Below are 19,678 nucleotides of genomic sequence, written 5' to 3' on the forward strand. Positions count from 1 at the left end.
TGAAGACCTCTCTGGTAGAATTAAGTCATCCCTATAATTAGCAATGGGGGCCGCTGGCTTCGGAGGCATATCTGGAACGGTGACAGGTGGGTAGGGGTATTTCCAGCTCAAACAGGTCTTATCTTCTCTTAGATGTCAGAAGCCAAGGTCTGGGTGTAGCCGGTCAGTTGCGAAGAGCAGCTCAGGAATGCTAAGTGGCTTCAGGAGCCTTGTGGATAGCACCATCACCTGTGACAGGAGGGGCAAACGCAGCCCGGTCAGCGAAGTCAGTTATCAGGGGCTAAGAAAGGTCTCAGAGGGAGGCATGGCACAGGGCTCCTCCACTATAACCCAGGTGCTAAGTGTGGCTTATGATTCGCTCACCTAGTCCATGTGGACCTTTGGGTCCATCTGGCTGATTCTGGGTGACTCTTCCCTCAGCCTGGACTTCAGTGTGAGGCTGATTTCTCTCTAGAACACCAAGATAGCTTGTTCTAGGACTTGCCAGGGTGCATGCTACACTCTGTAAGGACCAGGTTGAGGGGCTTCCCAAGCAGGCAGGAGGCACCTCTTGCTAACCAACTGCCTATGGGAAAGCGGGGAGAAGATCCAGGAAGGAATTCCACAGGCCAGCATCACAGTGTGGCATGACTGGGCTTCACCGGGCCGTGTTACACTGGGCAGGTGCAGGGAGGACGTCTCCCTGTCCTCTGGGCTGCCCCCAAAGTTATCGCAGGTGTAATGAAATCAGTGAAGTCATCAACTCCAAATTCAACCAGCTCATTGGTGCAAAACAGAGGCCACATTCCAAACTCAAGGCTGAACAGGGCAGGGTCACGGTCAAGGGAGGGAGTAGAAAAGAAACATTTTCGAACTTTGATTTTATTTTTGAAAATAACTTTTTAACAACCATGTTGAAAAGTCCCCTCTCTCTTAAGAGCACTGCCTGTGTGCTTGGGAAAGAGCCATCTTAAGAAATGCATAGCTAATGCCAACGGAGCCATATTTTTGGCAGGGGAAAAAAAAAGTGGTATTGAAATCTGTACTTCTTATTCCTCTTGAAATCTATGCAAAGAGGGTTTGAGGACAGTGCTGAATAAGCAAGCCCTCACCCCCAGCACGTGGGTGTGAACATGCGTGCTGCACAAAAGCACGCAGGTGTGCGGCAGTGCTGGCTTCTGGGCCAGAGCCACCGCAGAGGCTGGGGAGAGCTCACCTCCACTGCTGGTTGGCTGGATGCCCCCTGGAAAGTCATTTTACTTGGGAGCCTCACTGTCCCACCTCATCCATCTCAGAAAGAAATAACTCCTGAGCTCGCAGCAGCAAGGATTATGTAAGTTCCTCTACTGAGAGCCCCGGAAGTGCTCCACTACCATCAGCCTCTCCTTTGTTGTGATTTGGTGATGGGTTTGCAGACCTCCTTTGGAATCATTCGAAAGCACAGAGTTTTCTAGAGAAACACACACACACGGGCTCGTATGATTTCACGGGAGGCGTATGGACTTGTAGGAGTTTGTAACCCACCATTCGGAAGCCTACTTAAAAACGTATAGTAGGACTAAGGAGATGGGCCAGTGGGCTACAGGAGGATCTGTGTGCAACCCTGGAATCTGCATGAGAAAGCTGGGTGCGGCCATGTGCTTCTGTGAACCTGGGACTAGGAGACAGCTTCCTGGGGGCTCGCTGGCCAGAGGGTCTCATCTACTTGATGAGCTCCGGTTTGACTGAGAGAACCTGCCTCAAGAAACAAGGTAGACAGCCCCTGAGGAATGACAGCTGAGTTTGGCCCATAGCCTCTACATGCCTGCACGCTCACACACACACACACACACACACACACACACACACACACACACACACACACGCTTTGCCCAGCCTTTGGATGCAGACTCCTGTGAGGGAGAAGAGACCAATCATGGTTAATATACTGAAGACTCTCCTCCATCCCCGTGGGTTGCCAGTCTTGCCATACTGCCAGCCGGCATGGTCCTCAGGCCCACTGCAAACCTAGCGGTTGTTCTCCCGCTGAGGCTGAGGGCAGGAGTGAGGATGGAGTGTGTGTCCAAAGAAGCTTGGTATCAGGTTTGAAGGACCTGGGGTGCGGGGTGAAATTGCTGGCTACAGATTCAGTTGATGTCGATGCTGACAGAGGCAAATGGAGCCCAAGGATCCCGCCACGCTCAGGCCCTGTGCTGGGCTCACAGCCATGGCTGAGAGTCTGGATCCGTTTTCTCTGAGTGGGAACAGAAAGACCAGGCTTCTCTCATCTAAACAAGCAGGACCACGAGGTGACCACACCTGAGGCCATAGCTGAGGGTGTTCCAGGCCTGCTGTGGATCAGGTGGAAACAAACATTAGGAGACAGAAGCTAGTCAGGGGGTTTGTGAGGGGGGAGAGGGTAGGGCCAAGTCCCAGGACCCTTCTAGAGTGCCATGATGAAACACACAGGCTTAGTTAGCCATGTCCAGCTTGAACTGGATTCCAGCAAAGGCTCTTACCCTGGAGCAGTCGCTTACTCACTCCCTCATCCCACTTCCCTCATCTCTAAGGCATGACTAACGCTGCCTGGCCCGGATGAACACTGTGTAGAACACCGTGCAACACAGGCTCTAGAGGGGCTTCTGGTGGCAGCTGCTGTCATCAGCCCCCTCTGCCACCTTCCCTCCTGGCAGCTCACTGCTGTCCCCAAGTGAGGAAGGAGAGGTGACGTTGCCATTGTGCTCTTTAAGCGTAAATATAACTCTGTTACTCAGAGGACTCAAATCCTTGCTTTCCTCTCATGGCTATTTGATAAGCTCAGCCCCCAGGACAGCATTCCAGGCTGTCTGTCAGTCTGCTTCCTGCTCGGTTCTCAGCAGCCCTTTATAGTCAGTCCCACGTGACTGTACCTTCATGCATCTGCAGCTACATGCTTGGCTCTTTGGGGGTACCCCTTCATCCAGACAGAGCTCCCCTACTCTTTCCTGTGGCCTTCAAACTGCGGAGAGATGTCTCGGCCTCCAGCAACCCTTCCTGGGCTTTGTAACCCATTTCTCCAGTCTCAGTGTGCCCTGTGGCTAGTAGCCTTGTTACATCTTCCATTGTGTCTTAGCAGGAGCCAGGTACAGAACAGGGCCTGGACAGTGAGCTCATAGATAATGGGGCAAAGGAACCGAATGGGCAGAACAGCCACAGGGCAGAGGCCATTCTGCCCTGGACATTGCAGAGCTTTTCCTTTAGGAAGGTTTCAGAAGAGGTTGGTCAGGCAAGTCTGCGCTTAATTACTTTGTATCAATTCAGCGAAAGCTACCTTCTGAGGCTGTTGCTCACCGTGTGGTCTGCAGTGGTCCTGGCTCACCCAAAGCTACCAGGTTTCCATCCTTTAAGCATCTACGTTGTTTTTTATTCCCTGTGTTTTGCCTGCATGTAGGTGTGTGCGCTCAGAGGCCAGGAGGGCATGGAGAACTGGAGTTACAGACGGCTGTGACCTGCCAGGCAAGTGCTAGAATGGGGTTCTAGTAACTGCAGAGAACTCTTCCCAGCCCTGGTCCTTAAGCACTTAGACAGTCTCGCCATTTTAGACAAGTAGACTGCATTAAAGTATTTTCTGGCTTTTTTTTTTTTTAAAGTTAATTCAAACATGACCATGTCTACGTTATTTGGCTAAAATAACCATTCTAAAAACTTGGCTCCAAATGGGTGGGGAAAAAAAACTGAGAAGAGAACAGAACTAGCTTATCAGATGAAAGGCAAAAGCTTTAAATGCAGCCAGTATGGAGGATGATTTAACACTGGAGAATACCTTCCAGAGAGCCGGCCTTTTGCAGGAGACCAGGGAACAGACACGGATTCCAGGGGGCCACCCTACTTCTTGTGCACAAAGGGTCCTTGTTTGTATTTTCTGGTCCTTTTTCTTCCTAGCTCCAGCTCTCCTCTTAACTCTTCTTGTGGTTGTTGTTGCTGCCCCTCCCCCACTTCAGTCCCCACCTTAGCTCAGGCCTGGCATCTGCCCCATCTTCACTGGTCAGATGACACACATGGTATTCAGAAGTGAGTGAGAGCTTCTTTGGGAAGCATGGTGCAGCCTTGGGACACCCCCATCTGCATGCTGGCCTGCCACTGACCAGCTCACCTCCCACAAGAACCACCCACGCAGAGAGAGCCATTGCTGACTGTGGGCAGATCCAGCTGTTTAATTGAGAGATGTAATTTAGGAGAGAGAGAGAGAGAGAGAGAGAGAGAGAGAGAGAGAGAGAGAGAGAGAGAGAGAGAGAGAGAGAGATCTCACTAGTCTCTGAGGAGCCGGAGTCACAGCAGAGCTACAGGCAACCCTAATGGTGCAGGTTCTACCACGAACTGTCTGAAGTCTGGCTGACAATGGGATGGCCTGGTCCTGCCAGCAGCTTTCTGCTTGGCATGCTCTGCACTTGGCTGGGGAGGCCCAGTCCTTGGGAGGCGTGCAGCTGGCATTCGCCTTCCCCAGCCACCCTGTAGTTGGCAAGTGCCAGTACCTTTTTGTTAATTTCTGCTGAATGAGGAGGTGGCAATAAAATCTAGAAATTGGAATATCAGCTTCCTCTGATTTCTAATACCGGGAGGCAAAAAGAACAGACAGTATTGGTCTCCTTCCACCAAATGATCACACAGCACAGGTTCCCGTATGCACCCTCATCCGTCAGCAGCAAAGGTTTTTTGCACACACGTATTGGAGGTGGGATCTAACCCTGCTGTACCTACCTACTGTACTGCACACACGGGCACACATTCACCCACTGGTGCCAAACAGAAACCGCTGGGGTGGTTAATCCAGGGAGACAGCTAGCTTTTCTGGAAGACCTGTGCCCCATTTACCTGCTGTCTACCTTGTCCCAGATGTCAGAGCTGGGCATCAGCTCTCCTGCAGAGCTTGCGCCATGAGTCCATCACCTCTGTGCCTCGTCCCTTCTGGTTTTGGTGTTTCTGCTGATGTCACAGATCTCATCCTTTTTGGGATTCCCTGTCCATTTCACAATGATGTCACCCTGAACCCCTAAAGATGTATGTAGAATTGTGTATGGCCAGATTTCTGGATCTTTCTATCTACCTACCTACTTACAGCTTGTGTTTCTCACCAAACATTCTGTTTCAGAAATGTGGAAGTGTTGCATCCACACTCCCCTGTGGAAAGCAGCAGAGAGCAGGGCAGCTCGAATGCTCGGCCTCTCTTTTCTTTTCCTGACCTGGCTGTTTTCTGTGAGGACACCTCTTTGTTATTGTTTTCTCACAATTACAGGCTGCTGTGGGCCCCACGGCCACCGCTCAGCCACAAAAGAGTTCAGGTGGCTGGAGCAGCTGGCCACAGGGTGCCTGGCACACAGCAGAGTGAGGAGATGGGGGACAGTAGCCTGCACAAGTGCTTTGAAGAAGGGAACCTCAGAGTACTCTCGTCTTGTGTCTGGGGTGGGAGGGGAAGGGCAGAAGAGAGGCTTTCGCTGTGGAGGTGGGTTCTGCTCACACACAGTCAGGTCCACTGTGCCTCTAACAGCCTCCCAGTATGTCGCCTCTATGGAACCTTCTCCTTCAGCAGGGTTCACACACTCTGCTAACAGTGAGTGCGGGCAGAGAAGGGAACTTCTGCGCATACCATTCGGGGTACAGTTCCACAGCAGGGCCCGCTTTCCAGGGTGCTTCTGAGATTGGGAGGCTGGGCTTTCCATCAGCTGCGGTTAGGCCAGCTACCTGCTAGATGGAAGCAAGGGTTTGTGGGCCGCAGTGAATGTCACTTCAGGGGCACTTAGGCAATCTCCCTGCCTTCCCCTGCTGCTGTGGGAATCCTCTTAGGACCTCAGAGAGTTTTTGTACAAAAGACAAGGAGTGGTTAAGCCTGTTCCTTAAGTCTCCAATACTCAGAGATGCTCTGTCCGAAGATGAGTGGATACAGGGTCAGACTGGCAAAGCCACTGCTGATTATGCACTCTGCTGCCACACTGTTACCAGAGTTTGAAAGCATCTGCACTCTATCCTTTTAGAGAAGAGATTACGGTGTCTGGCAGGGTGCACAATGCCTAGTTGTTCTGAAGAATTAGGAATGTGATTCCTATATTAGGGACAGCAAAAAGGGTGCTTACTTTTTTTTTTTTTTTTTAAAGTCTCATTAAACAGAGTCTTAACTGCTGGCAGAGAGGGTACAAAATGAGGTTAGAATAGTTTTCAGGACATTTCCTCAGCTCTGACAATAATTGGTGATAATTATAGCAGAAGGGGTCATAGAAAATGACTGGCCATTCCCAGATCCGAGCCATCTCCCTAAATACCCAGCTTTCCTTTCTCCTAAAGTTTGGTGTCTCCATCGAGTGGGTCTTCTGGATTTCACCAGCAGGCTTGGGCACTCAACGCCACAGACCGTTTCTACCAAATTCTCTTGCAATCAATACATTCACCAAAACACCAGGCTCACTGGGCTCCTGCCACATGTGCAGGCCTAGGCCCAGGCAGCCTTTGTCCTCAAGGAGCTCATGTGTGATGGGAAAGACTATGCTAGTAGAGACGGAGCCACCTCTGAGCAGGCTGGACCTTTTCTGCACTGCGTGGCTTTGGATGCCACAAGAGACTCAGGAAGAGTCTTGAGAGACTGGCAGGATGTCACAGCAGCAGAGAATGCTGGTGGTGTGGGTACATGGAGCACGGTGGAATCAGGAGGAAATCACACGAGGTAGACAGGACTGGGCTAGAACGCTACCGTCCTCACCCAGCTGTCTTCTGTGCAGTTGTGGGGATAGTATTAGCTAGTGTCTCCAGTGAAGTCTTGAACCTCTAGACAGCACTCTTGTTCCCTGACTAGCATAGCTAGGAAGAGGTCCCTAGTACCCCTCAGTGTTACAATTTAGAGGTATAATGTCTCCACAGGCTCATGCAATTCAATACTTGACCTCAACCGGAGGCTCTGTTTTGGGAGGTGGTAGGGTTTTTAGCAGGTGGGGCTAGCTGGAGGACACGAGATGCTGGAGACTGGAGGCTACAGGGTTTTGAGGGTTATAGCCTTGTCTTGCTTCGGACCCGTACTCTCTTTACTTCCTGGTTGGTACCATTTATTGTGCAAGCAACAGGGATCCCTTTGCTTGGTATGAGAATTTAAACAGTTATGATGAACTTTGCCAAAGTGGTAGGTCCTTAACCATAAGGGAAAAGAAAAGACTCCAGGGAGGTGCGGATGGGGCCTGGGCTGGCAGGAGGATGACTCTGGGGAAGCAGCCAGCAGGAGAACATCATAGGGCAACAGGATGTGGGGAGGAGGAGAGGATGGAGAAGAGAACAAACCGGAAGAGGAGCAGTGAAGCCTTCACCACCCTTCCTGTTGCTGCTCACCCCCGCGTTCCCCGCCCCCCCCCGACTCCCCACCTCGACTCCTGCCCTTCTCACCCATGACTCAGTACCTGGGTTCCTGGCTTCAGAGATGCTACAAGGTCTTTGACCATTTTGGCTTCAGAGACTGTGACTCCGCCCACCACAAAGAGGATCAAGAGGGGATGGTCACTGGGATGGGGCCGGCTCACCTGTGAAAACAGAGCAACATCAAGTCAGACAGCAGCAATGGCTACTGCTTTTCTCCCTGCTGCAATAATGACTTATTAGCGGCCAGATGTGCCGAAGCCTTGTGACGCTGCTAGCTAGGAACGCAAAACATGGCACCTCAGTGCAGCCTTACATAACGGCTTTGTCAAAAGGAGAGTTACAGGTGACGGAGCCACAGTTAAGAGAAGGGCAGAGGACCGCCTTGTACAATGCTCATCTTTGCTCAGGACTCAGTGCACACCCATCCTTCTTTGTCCCACGGCTTGGCCACAGCTGCCATTGCAGCCTTTATGCATGTCTCTTTTGTATCTCCTCTACTAAGGTGGACTCCGTGAGGGCAGGTGTGCCTGCTTAGGTCCCTGCTGTCTGCTGTGCCTAGATTTTTAAAGCACAGAATTGGCGTTCTAGCACTATCTGTGGAACTAACCCAGTTGGTTCCGGTGGTGGGATGGAGGTTTCCAGATCTATACAGGTACAGAGACTCTAGGTTACATCATGAATCATGGACCTTACAGCCTGGCATGAGTTAGAACCAGACATGTCATCAAACTAGCCATAGTCAAAAACCTACTCTGCATGAACACCACATTAAATGCCGGAGAGATTCTTTCTTCCTTGTGTTTTTTTTTTTTTTTTTTTTTTTTTTACAATTTCACCCATGAAACAGAGAATCAAAATATACTAAAATGAGAAGCACTCTCAGGAAATGTAAAATAACCCACAAATTGATTTGATGATGAAGAAAGTAAGGAAACAAGAAAGGGCATCTGAAGGCAGTGTACATTAGACAGCCAAGGAGTAAGCAGGACAAATGGCATGGGACTTGCTCTACAGAGAGGCAGGAGGCAGGCACGTGGAGGAGCACACACCCAGCCAGGACTGAGTGTGTGTGGGACTGCCCAGGACGGTGCTGTCAGCTGCCTGAATGGCCACCAACGTCATGAGTGAGGTGAAGCCATAGGCTTCCTCTACGGCAAGAAAGGGCAACAACTGAGTCAGTGTTTTCAATCAGTGACATAAAAGCCAGCTAAAGGCCGTGGATTGTCCCAAAAAGCAGCAGGGTAGGCTAGTGGGCCATGAAGAAATCTAGAAGGAAGGAAGAGATGAAGGAAGAGAGGTGAGGGAGACAGGGAGAGGAGGAGCAAAGGGAGGAGGGAGGAGAGAGGAGGGAGGAGACGCTGCAGAGTCTCCATGGTAAGTCTTGGAGAATACAGGAGCCGTTCACAAAGCCAAGGAGGCCTGCTCACCCCCTTGGCCTCCAGCTTAGCTTCTGGACCTCCCACTGTCCTCCGCTGTGTTTGTTCCTGGTTCCCTTCTAATCCACACACCACACCACATGCTCTCAGCCACTTTGCTTTAGCCCCATGAGCTCCTGCGGGTCACTTGCACAAGTCACTGATGGCTATCACAGGGCTAGGAGTCAGGGACACTTTCTGTGTTTCTGTGGCATCTGTCAGCTGATGATGACCCACCTGACTTCTGTGATGATGCTCTGTTGGCTGTTCGGTCCATCTTTGTCATTTGTTCTCAGAGCTTATCAGCTCTTGCTCTTGGTGTGCCCCTTTAAGTGCTGCTATCACTGAGGCTCCACCCACGACCCCTCCTTCCTCTCATTGATGCACTGGCCCTGAAGGACCTTCTCATTTGCATATACTCCCCACATTGGGCTCTCTGGGTACCACCTCCTGGACACCTCCAGATTGCCCTAGTCAACGGGCTTCATCAACCTCTAATTCTGTTCTCTTGAGAAACTGACAGCACCACTGCCTGAGGCACACCCAGTCCTCCTAGACGCCACCTTCCCTCTCTTCCACCTTCACTCTGCCCCTGGCTGGCACTGACATCTCCTTGACCCCCCATTTTTTCACTTCCATGGATCACTGTCAAAGCTCTCTACTTTGTCTCCTAACCCTTGCGTTGTTGTTCCCTATTTATTCTTATTTTCACCTTATAATCTTTCTTATTTTTAAAGACGTTTTTAAAAATTATTTTCAATATGTGTGTGTCTGTGTATGAGTGCAGGAGTTATGGGAGCTATCCATCATGGGTGCTGGGAAATGAATTGTAAAAGCAGTTTGTGCTCTTAACCCCTGAGCCGTCTCTAACCCTGGCCTTGTAAACTTTCTGAAATACCGCTATTTCGTATCAACTATATAGTAAGTGCTACAACAGTTATGTGTGGGATCCTTGTAATTCTCAAAAGCCCCTAGAGGACAAACACAGTGGACAACACAGATGAAGAAGTTGTACCATGGTGCCAGGGGCCACAGTGTAAGTGCTACTCAGATCCATCCCAGGCTCAGTCTGCACAATCTCAATCTCCTGAGGATAATGCAACCTCCCCACCCCAGAATGTAAGGCGATTTGCCCTGTGTTTCCAGTTTATCTCCCATAAATCCAGCAGTTCCTAGAGGCACTTACGATGATTTGTACTTATACCAAATGTCCAAATGTCCTGTTTACTCCTTCCTTCCTTTCTTTCCTTCCTTCTTTCTTTCTTTCCTTCCTTCCCTTCCCCTCTCCCCAAGCCCCAAACATTTTGTTGCCTGCTTGTCATTTTACTGAAAACAAACACTGCAAGGGTAAGCTTATCGCAGGGGTCCAATCCAATTTCTTTTCACAAAGTCAGCAGTCCTATGTGATCTACACAGAAAAGTGGAAAATCGATACTTGAAACCCTCTCAAGTCCCTCCCATCACTAGACCACCATTCTAATACTCTGCATGGTTCCTTTTCTTTGCTCACCTAAATACCTAGAGTTTTTCCAGGTCAAGAGGGAAGGCGTGTGGCCTACCGTAGGCTTTGCCTATGTCAGTGCCATGGCGTTCCAGTTCCCAAGTGTTGTGTGCACCCTGCTGTCTCGCGCTGCATTTAGCCTCCTCTGTGGGGAGTGGCCTCACCTCCCCCTTTACTGCTCTCCCTCACGCTTTCATTAAAGCATCCTTCTTCCTGGTCACCTCCTACGCCTGTTCTATGGTTGTTGTCTGTCAAGCTCTTCTACCCTGACCATGGCAAAGCAGATTGCTGTTCCACCACAGCCACCTTCTCCTCTTACTCTTGAATATCTTGATCCTGGCATTTCTGGTGCTGAGCATAGCCTCTCTCACATGGGGAGCTTTCAGTAAGTGTTACGTGGATAAAAGAGAGAAGCCGGGCTGGTGAGACGGCTTACTGGGTAAAGGCGCTGCCACACAACCCTGGCAACCTGAGTTTGATCTCTGGGATCCGCACAAAGGTGAAAGTAGAGACCTCCACACACATGCTGTGACATGTGCTCTACTCCCATGCATATCACACACACACACACACACACACACACACACACACACCCAGCAATAACAATAAGTTAAATAAAAACAGTAAACGTAAATATATAGCATATGCAAGCTGACAGAAGGTTCCCTTGCTTTCTTAGAGACTTAAAAAGTTTTAAACTTCTTTTTTCTATGTGGCCCTGGCTGTCCTGGAACTCTCTCTCTGTTGACCAGGCTGGCTTCCAACACACAGAGATCTGTCTGCCTCTGCCTCCTGAGTTCTGGGATTAAAGGTGTGCGTCACCACTGCCTGGCTCAAGACCTTTTAAAATATTATTTTCCTCCTTCCCTCTCTTTATACCAAACCATCTCATATGTGTGTGTGTGTGTGTGTGTGTGTGTGTATGTGTGTGTGTGTGTATGTGTGTGTGTGTGTGTGTGTGTGTGTGTGTGTGTGTGTGTGTGTGTGTGTGTGTGTGTGTATGTGTGTGTGTTGTATGTGTGTTGTTGTATGTGTGTGTGTATGTGTGTGTGTATGTGTGTGTGTGTATGTGTGTGTATGTGTGTGTGTGTGTGTATGTGTGTGTATGTGTGTATGTGTGTGTGTATGTGTGTGTGTGTGTATGTGTATGTGTGTGTGTGTGTATGTGTGTGTATGTGTGTGTGTGTATGTGTGTGTGTATGTGTGTGTGTATGTGTGTGTGTGTATGTGTGTGTGTGTGTATGTGTGTGTATGTGTGTGTGTGTGTGTGTGTGTGTGTATGTGTGTGTGTATTCCTAAATATATAAATAGGACCTGCCTAGTCTTAGTCTTACAATGTTACTTGTATATGTATGATTTCAGGACTGGCCAGTTGGTATTAGATAACAAATTTGTGTGCTCTTCTCTGGGGAAGACTCTTTCTCCCACTCTGCTCCTTAGTCGCCTGTAGTTCTTTGCCTAGGATCAGGGCCCCATGAAATTTCTCCCTTCCATGTTAGCTTGTCTATGGGTGCAACCCTGCTTAGACAGGCATGCTGATGTGACTTCACAGGTGCAGCTTCTCCGACATTTCCGACTTCTAGTCGCTTTGGTTCTTACAACCTTCCCATGCCCTCTTTCCTAGTGATCCCAAGCCTGGGGACGGGGAAGGGGAGAAGGGGGAGGAGGAGGGGGGATGGGGGAGAAGGAGGGGGAGGAGGAGCAGCTGTGTTGTAAATGTGTCAGCTGGGGTGGGGCGCTGCATGGCCCCTTGCTCTCTGCATTTAGATGGGTGGCAGTATTCTGTAACTCTGTCAGAGGCTTCTCAGAACTGTCCTCTCTAGGTTATGCGCGGTTTTCTGTCTGAGTAACCAGACCCTGAAAAACCTCTTGGCCCCATAACTAACTGTTGTTTCTCACTTAGCTCTGGGACAGAAACACAACTGGATCTGGAGCACTAGCACGGCACGGTGCGTTCCTCAAGACATATGCTTTCCATAAGAGAGGTTGGAATCTGAAGCACATGCCAAGAATCTTGGAAGGGCACAGTGGAAGATGAAAAGGGGGAAGAAAATGAAACACACACACACACACACACACACACACACACACACACACACACACACACACACACAGTAGCAACAGAGAGCAGCTCCCTGAGGCTGAGCAGTGGGGGATGCTGGTCTGGGTGCAAATGCACTGGTCCAATTAATGCACATTGGTGTTTACTATTTCGGTTTCAGTTCAGATTTGTGTGTTGATACCAGACTTTCTCTTCAGAGCGTGGCAGGCCAGCAGGCAGCTGGGAAGTGGAGCCATTTCCATCCTAATCCCGCATTCCTCATAGGCAGCTGCACATGACTGTGTTCTGTCTGTGTGTTAGTCCCTGCGGTGAGTGACAATCTGAAGATGAAAGCTTGTCACAGCATGTCACTGCACATTCAGGGGGTAATAAAGCAGCAAGAGCCTCTGTTCTCTGTCACTTGAGGAGCCTCTGAGGGCTGGGATTTGAGGGTGTTGGCTCTGGTCAGGGGCTTTGGCTCTCTGCCCCACTGCACCCAGCTTTTCAGTGCAGGCTATGGGGCTTCTGCAGGTATGGGCTCTGGGATCACTCTGATGTCCGGATTGGCTTCAGTGATGGACATGCCAAGGTGGGGATCTTGTTACCTGTTACGTTTGAGACTGTTCAAGAATTCTGGAAATCCTGCTGCTGAGTCCTCCCTGCAGATTGCTTCTTTATTCATTTTCCTTTTATCTGCGCCTCACTAATCTTCTGAGTAGGCACAACCAGGCTCCTCATTCTCCAGTAGTGAGCAGTGCTCTACAGAGGCAGCGAGAGAGGCTCAGGCCGCAGCAAGACCCACGAAAATGGCCGTCAGGAGCCATCCACAGCATCACCACCGCCAAACACTTCTCTACCACTGTGCTGTTAATTTGCCTGTCATCCATTCAACAGATATTTACTGAGCAACTACTATGGGAAGTGGGAGGCACTGCTCAAGGGACCTGGGACTCAGTGGTGCATAGAATGGAGGAGAGTCCCTGCGGCACACAGCTCGTGCTTTAATGTACACGTGGGGGCAGGAGAATGGATGAAAGTAAGTAAACTGGCAAGTGCGGATGGTGGAGAGTGCAGAGGAAAGGAATGAAGGAGGGGGAGGGAGGGGAGAGAAGGAAGGTGGGAGGGAGAGAAGGGAAAGAGAAAGGAGACAGGAATGGAAGACAGGAAGGAGGGAAGTCCGGCAGCAGAGGGCTCCAGGCACTGTCCCCCGCCCTTCCCGGAATCTCAGCTTAGACAAGTGGCCCATTGGCAGACAGAGATAGTGAGGCTTCACGATGTCGCTGAGCTCTAAGCAGCTGTGTTGCGGTGAAGACTGAAATCTGGGTCCACCTCGCAGAGGAGCTGGAGGCAAGTGCTCGGCCTTGTAAGGTACACACTGCCATTGAGAAACCAGGGCTCCAAACTAAACTTGTCTACTCTCACCTCTTAAAACTGCATGTTAAGTTCTTTAGAAACAACAGCCAAATATCTGGTCCTCATAGGACTCAGTTGTATTGTGGGAGGTTGCCAGGCAACCAGAGTCATTCTATTGTCCAGAAGCCATGCTGTATCTCGGCAGTCATGGCCTCCTCTTTCCTCAACCTTCTCCTTGCCTTCCTTTCTAAGCCCTTCTAAGTTCCCTTTCCTCCCAGGCCCCTCTTCTGTGGTCTTCTTGTTTCCTTACCTCCAGTGGTCCTGCATGCTCTGGATGTTAGCCCTTTCTCTTCTCTTGACACCGTCTTGGTGATGCTAGCCCTACCTACACTCCATGGCCAATGGCTCTAGCTTGCACTGTTGGCCCTGGCTGCTGGGCTACAGAGGTATCTCACCACCCCCTAAACCTAACAAGCCCCAGCCGTTTACTCTCTTTTCTATTTCTGCTGTTCAACAAAGACAACCTCAGCCCGTCCACTTAGGTATTCTAGAATGCACAAGAGGCCCTGGACAACTTACTGCCATATGCAACTGATCAATACCCATCCTGGGATAGCCACAGTGGCTCTTCCTGGTCCCCTACCCCTCAGCCCTGCCTCAGTTCAGAGTCTCTTCTTCTCTCTCTCCGGCCTCATCCGGTTCCAGGCTTATCCTGGTCTCTCGTCTGTCAATGCTGCCAGGGCAAGCCTTACGGACCGCATAGCAACTTGTCACATAGTCCCAAACATCACTCAGGGGTACTGTTCCAGCTTGTTGTCTGTTGCTGTGATGAAACACTGAGCAAAAACCGATTGGGGAGCAAAGGGCTTATTCGCTTCTAAGTCCTGATCACACCCATCATTAAGGGAGTCAGGGCAGAAATCAAACTGGAACAGAGTCAGAGACATGGAGGAACGCTGTTGACTGGCTTGTTTTCCATGGCTTCCTCACACAACCAGGACTATCTGCCTAGGGATGGTACCTCCTACAGTGGGCTGGGCCCTCTCACACAAACCATTACCAGTCTGATGGGGGCAATTCTTTAATGGAGGTTTCTTCTTCCCAGGAGGAGTTTGTGACAATTTGACAGAAACTGATTAGCACAGGAAACTTTGTTTTTGATAAAATTTGGTTAAAAAAATGTACATTTCTAGCCCTTGATCTGTCTTCAGCTCCTGCTTGTCTGCCGTTGTACTCTCTTCCCCTCCACTGGCCACTTCAGCCCCAGCCATTGGGATGACCATACTCCAAGTACCGTGGCGTCTTGCACTCTGTCCCTGGCTTCTACAGACAATGTCTAACGGCCTCTGGCTCCAACAGATTTCCCTGGTGCTCCTTCACCCACTCCTCACACCACTTTCCCTTCTTCCTTGTAATAGTCCTCAACATACCGAGAGCCACATGAGGCGAGCTGTGCTCCAGCAGGCAGGCGTCCAGTCATCTACGTCTCCCTTACCCACAATAGCCATTGCTCCCTGTCAGACAAAGGGTGGAGTCTAGGTTTTGCTTGTGCTAATAAGTCATACAAAAGCCCACTTCATTCTAACTCTTGGGATAAGCTTAGTTAATGCTAGATATACATCAAGCCCTGCCGCACGCCATGCAGCACAACTTAGAAGAATTTAAACAATGGTTACGAACGGTTGCTAGGAGGACTTGTACTCATTTGGCCAAGCAGCTCAGGGCTGGCATATTTTCTTCTAATCAGAAATGCCATCAAGTACAGTGGACCCCATCCAACAGTTTCTCTCGCCAAGTCTCGTTTTTCACATCTGAGTAATAAGGAGTGGGTCTAGATGACCTCTAAGGGCTGCTCAGCTCTCACAGCTGAAGGCTCTGATGTCATCCCTCATAAGACGCCCAGCGCTTGCCCCCGCCTCCCGTGAAGCATCTTTGGATGACAGTCATATCTGCAATCCAATCATCTGCCCTCAGCTCAGAGTGGGCTGTGGTGGCCATGTGAGTGTAGTGTGACTTTGCTGTCCAGACACAGATGTCTGGTCATGGAATGAGGGACAGAGCCCGACTGGGCTACTGGTAATCAGGAGTCCTTCTGAGACAGATGAGTCTCTGGTGAGCACTTGCTGGCTATGAAGGAGAACCAGAAGCCACGACTGGACAGTCAGCCGTGCATCCACCCAGTGTTGCTTGAGCACCTACAATGTGCTGAGCACCATTTAGGCTTTTCTCCGAGCACAGCGAGTCTCACGTGCCAGACGGCTTTCCAGTTCTTGGTCCTAATCCTTCTGCATTGCTGACTTTGGGGTCCCTGGACATCCTTTGGTGCTTACAGTAAATCAGCCTTTTCTTTGACTAAGTTGCTGTGACCTATTGGAATCTGCCCGCACAGCTTTGACTGCTTCTAAGGCCTGCGTGGGTGCTGTTCCTTCATGTGGGCTTTTTCCTGTCTCCAGGCCACAAGGCTGTCACATCAACTCAGACATGGGGCTTGAATCTTTGTCATGAGTCTTTTTCCAATTAAGCATGGCCACATAAGAAAATGGGACAATTACAGCAACAGAAAGTCTAAAAGCATGCCGAGAGGGAGGGAAGAGGACCTCGTGCCATTTCACCAGATAACACCCACCCTCTTCATGCTAATCCCAGCCAAGAAAGCATCTTGACAGATCGTGTCCTTTAGTCAAAACAAGCTGAGGGTCAAATGCGTGGGGTAGATACAAAGTGTACAACTATCGGGGGGTTGCCAATTCAAGCCACAGATTTCAGAAATGCACTTTCAAAGTGCTGCCTATTAGATGTGCTAGTTTTAAATTAAATTTCCATTCTAGCGAAAGGGGAAAGTCTCTTCTGACGGATTCATTAGGTCTACACCAAGCTTATGTCAGAGAACCTCCAGTTGCTCTGCGCAGGCATCCATCAGGGAGCTGGGCTTTTCCATGCCAGCTTCAGCCATGCTGTTCCTCCCAGCTCAGTGGACCACACTCACTGGGTTGTCTGTCCCAGGAGGGTGACAGCCTAGTGGCTAGTCACAAATCCTTCTTCTGGCTGAGAGCTAGCCAGGCTGACTGGCCTTCCTTAGAGAGTGGGGGCATGCTTGCTCTCCTCAGCTTCTCATGCAGGAAGTTCTTTTTTTGAATAGATTGTTTAAAGAACGGACAAATAGCAAGTGGTAGTTATTTCATTACAGCCTTCCTGGTATCATCAACTTTGAACTCAGGTCGGAAAATTATTTCAATGTATTCTAAGAGAGAAAGAAACCTAGGGTCAGTTAGGGCTGCCCTTATTGCCCTGGATAGCCAGATGAGGTGGATTTACCCGAGTACAGACTGTATTTTTCAAAAGTGGCCATGACAATACTTCCTGCTCCACACACACACTTGGGTCCCTTTTCAAGAGAAAGAATGCAGTTTTTATTTCTTTGAAGCAGACTGCCCTGACGTGTGGACTGCTGTGCTAATGACGCTACATGACCTTTAGGCCGTGGCAGCCAATGCCTTTCCCTTGGCTGTCCCCTTTAGAACACTGGCACCATGCAGAGGAGCTGAGGTCCTGGACCAGAGGTCCTTTGGAGTTCCCAGCTTGGCTTTGTGTCACTAACTGTGTAGAAGAGCCACTTGGGAGATAGATGCTGCCATGTGGAGCTCTGCCCAGACTGCAACCTTCTGCTCAGAATGAATGGTTAGTATTCGTATGAGCCAGTGGTTCAGGATGACTGCATACTTGATACCAAATAACCAGAACCAGTGGGAATGGAAGACTCACCTGGCCCCTGAATTGTAGCGCGGAGCCCTGCAAAGAGCACTTTAAATGTCCATACTACAACACAGTGAAGTTCTGACCCAGGGAGTCAAGGCCCTGCTGTCAGAACTCCCTCACTCATAGAGAGTTTGTCTGACTCAGAGAATAGTAGACAGATATGTGTCACTTTTTTAAAAAAACTACTTTGGCCTACAGAAATGTATGGACGCAAATGAAACTGAGTTGAGGGGACATGTCCCAGTGTCTGCAGGGAGGCGGCAGCAAATCCTTGCAGAGAGCTCTATGCTGCAGAAGGACTGTGGGACAATCAGGACCCGAGGCATGCTGGAATTGGCCTCTGTGTTCAGGGTGGCCATGGCATGCATATCTTGCTGGCTCCCTGAGTATGTTGCAGAAGGGCTCTGAGACACTCAGGGCCCGGGGCATGCTGGGATTGGCCTCTCTGTCCAGGGTGGCCATGGCATGCATATCTTGCTGGCTTCTGTGGTTTGCTCAAAGAGAGATAAGTAATATCACCAAGACTGTAGAGAGCAATGAGTCAGGCTCACAGTGGCCAGACACAGGGCCTGGAAAAGAACATTGTAGACCATGAGCATGGCTCCAGAGCCATGCCAGAAGGAAAAGGAGAAGCTTCTCTCCTGGCAAGTGCGAACTGTAAGAAATTTGCAATTCTGTGACTTTGGTTTGCAGGTGGTGCATCTAGTCTCTTCTTTATCTTCATTTTAAAAGATTTTCTCTCCTTCTTTTTTCCTTCTACTTGACTTTGCTATTTTAATTTTTGAGACAGGGTCTTACAATGCAGTCTAGGCTGGCCCGACGCTCGCTATGTAACCAAGGTTGCCCTTGAACTCACGCTTCTGCCTTTACCCCCTGAATGCTAGGATTACAAACATAAACCATAGACCCTTCCCTTCCTCTTCTTTCTCAAGGATAGGTCCTTGTTAGTATCCCAGGTTAGCCTCAAACTCATAATCTTCCAGCCTCACTTGTGTGTCCATCCAACACTGGCTATGTTTAGGGTACAAAGACACTCAGTGTGGCTCTTCCTTAAGAGCTACAGTCTGGCAAGGAGCACAGCATCACAGTGAGAAGCCACCGTGTACAGTCACATGCCGGCCTGGTGCTGACTGCTGAGCATGCCCTGACGCCTCTCACAACAGCTCCACTGCCATCCCCATTCAGACAGGAGAGAACAGGCATAGAGGGGCTGAGAGGGTCTCACACAGTCTGATGCAGGCGTGGCTCTTTGTCTCCACCCCTCTCCACTGCCGCCGCTGCCGCCAGACCCTGGAAGGAAGCTCCTAGAGTATGTTCTAGATGCAGGGGAAGACCTACAGGTGGTGGGAGGGCTACGTATTTTCCAGCAAATCAAACTACAGAATAAATGTGAAGTGGAGGAGAGACCCCAAGCCTCCCTAGCATTGGCTCCCCTAGCTACCACTCTGTTGGAGGTTTCTTCTTCAGATACACTGAATTTTCCATCCTATTAACACCAGCAGCCGCTTTGCTTATGTTCTAGTCTCCAGGGAGGTGAAGCACTGGGGGGGGGGGGGGGGGGGGGGGGCGCAAACATCGATACCGTGGTGTGGAAAGGAGACAGAGTGCAGGCGTGCTTCCATCTCCATGACATGGCTGTGTGGTTGGGGTCGCCTTGCTCAGCAGCTGTTGTGCCAGAGGATGTGGGCAGCCGAGGAGGCTCACTGGAGCCGACCCACAGCACTGCTCACTTGTGGAAGTTCTGAATGAAGCTTCAGATTTAAGGACCAGGCAGCAGTTCTTCCTTATCTGAGGTTTTGTGTTCCACAGTTTCAGTCATTTACAGTATGAAAAGAAACTTCTAGAAACCAATCTCTTTAGTTTTAAGTTGCAAGTGGTTCTGAGAAGTGAAATGAAATCTTGCCCTGCTCGCTCCATCTTGGAAACGAAACAGCCCTTTGTCCAGAGTCCCCACACTATACATGGACCCTCCTCTTTAGTCACTGAGAGGCCACCTGGATTATCAACTGACCGTGGCTGCATCAAATTGCTGGGCTTAAGCGCCCCTTAATTGACTTGATTATGCTCCTAAAGTGCAAATTGTCCTGAAAGCAGGGTGCAAATCTGATAAGCCAAAGGAAACTGTAACGTGCTTCCCTTAAGTGGGAAGATGAAAGTTCTTGGCTTGATGAGGAAATATGTAATTGTCTATGGAGGTTGCTAAGCTGTACGCTAAGAACAAGTCTTCAACCATTAGAAATGTGAAGAAAGGAAAAGAAACCAGTGTTAGGCTCACTGTCATAC

At 49.9% G+C, this 19,678-nt stretch overlaps 1 protein-coding gene across 1 annotated transcript in view; it reads right to left on the reverse strand.

Moving 5' to 3' along the window:
* The window catches only part of Scfd2 (sec1 family domain containing 2), a 309,492-nt gene continuing 289,814 nt past the window's right edge, over positions 1 to 19,678 (reverse strand). The window contains exons 8-9 of the mRNA XM_051170885.1: positions 7,371 to 7,490; positions 1 to 228 (exon numbers count right to left, since the gene is read on the reverse strand). Of these exons, the coding sequence (XP_051026842.1) occupies positions 136 to 228; positions 7,371 to 7,490 (213 nt within the window). The 3' untranslated portion in view covers positions 1 to 135. The remainder of the gene's footprint in view (positions 229 to 7,370; positions 7,491 to 19,678) is intronic.

The sequence above is a fragment of the Acomys russatus genome, chromosome 28, assembly GCF_903995435.1.
Source record: "Acomys russatus chromosome 28, mAcoRus1.1, whole genome shotgun sequence".
NCBI lineage: Eukaryota > Metazoa > Chordata > Mammalia > Rodentia > Muridae > Acomys > Acomys russatus.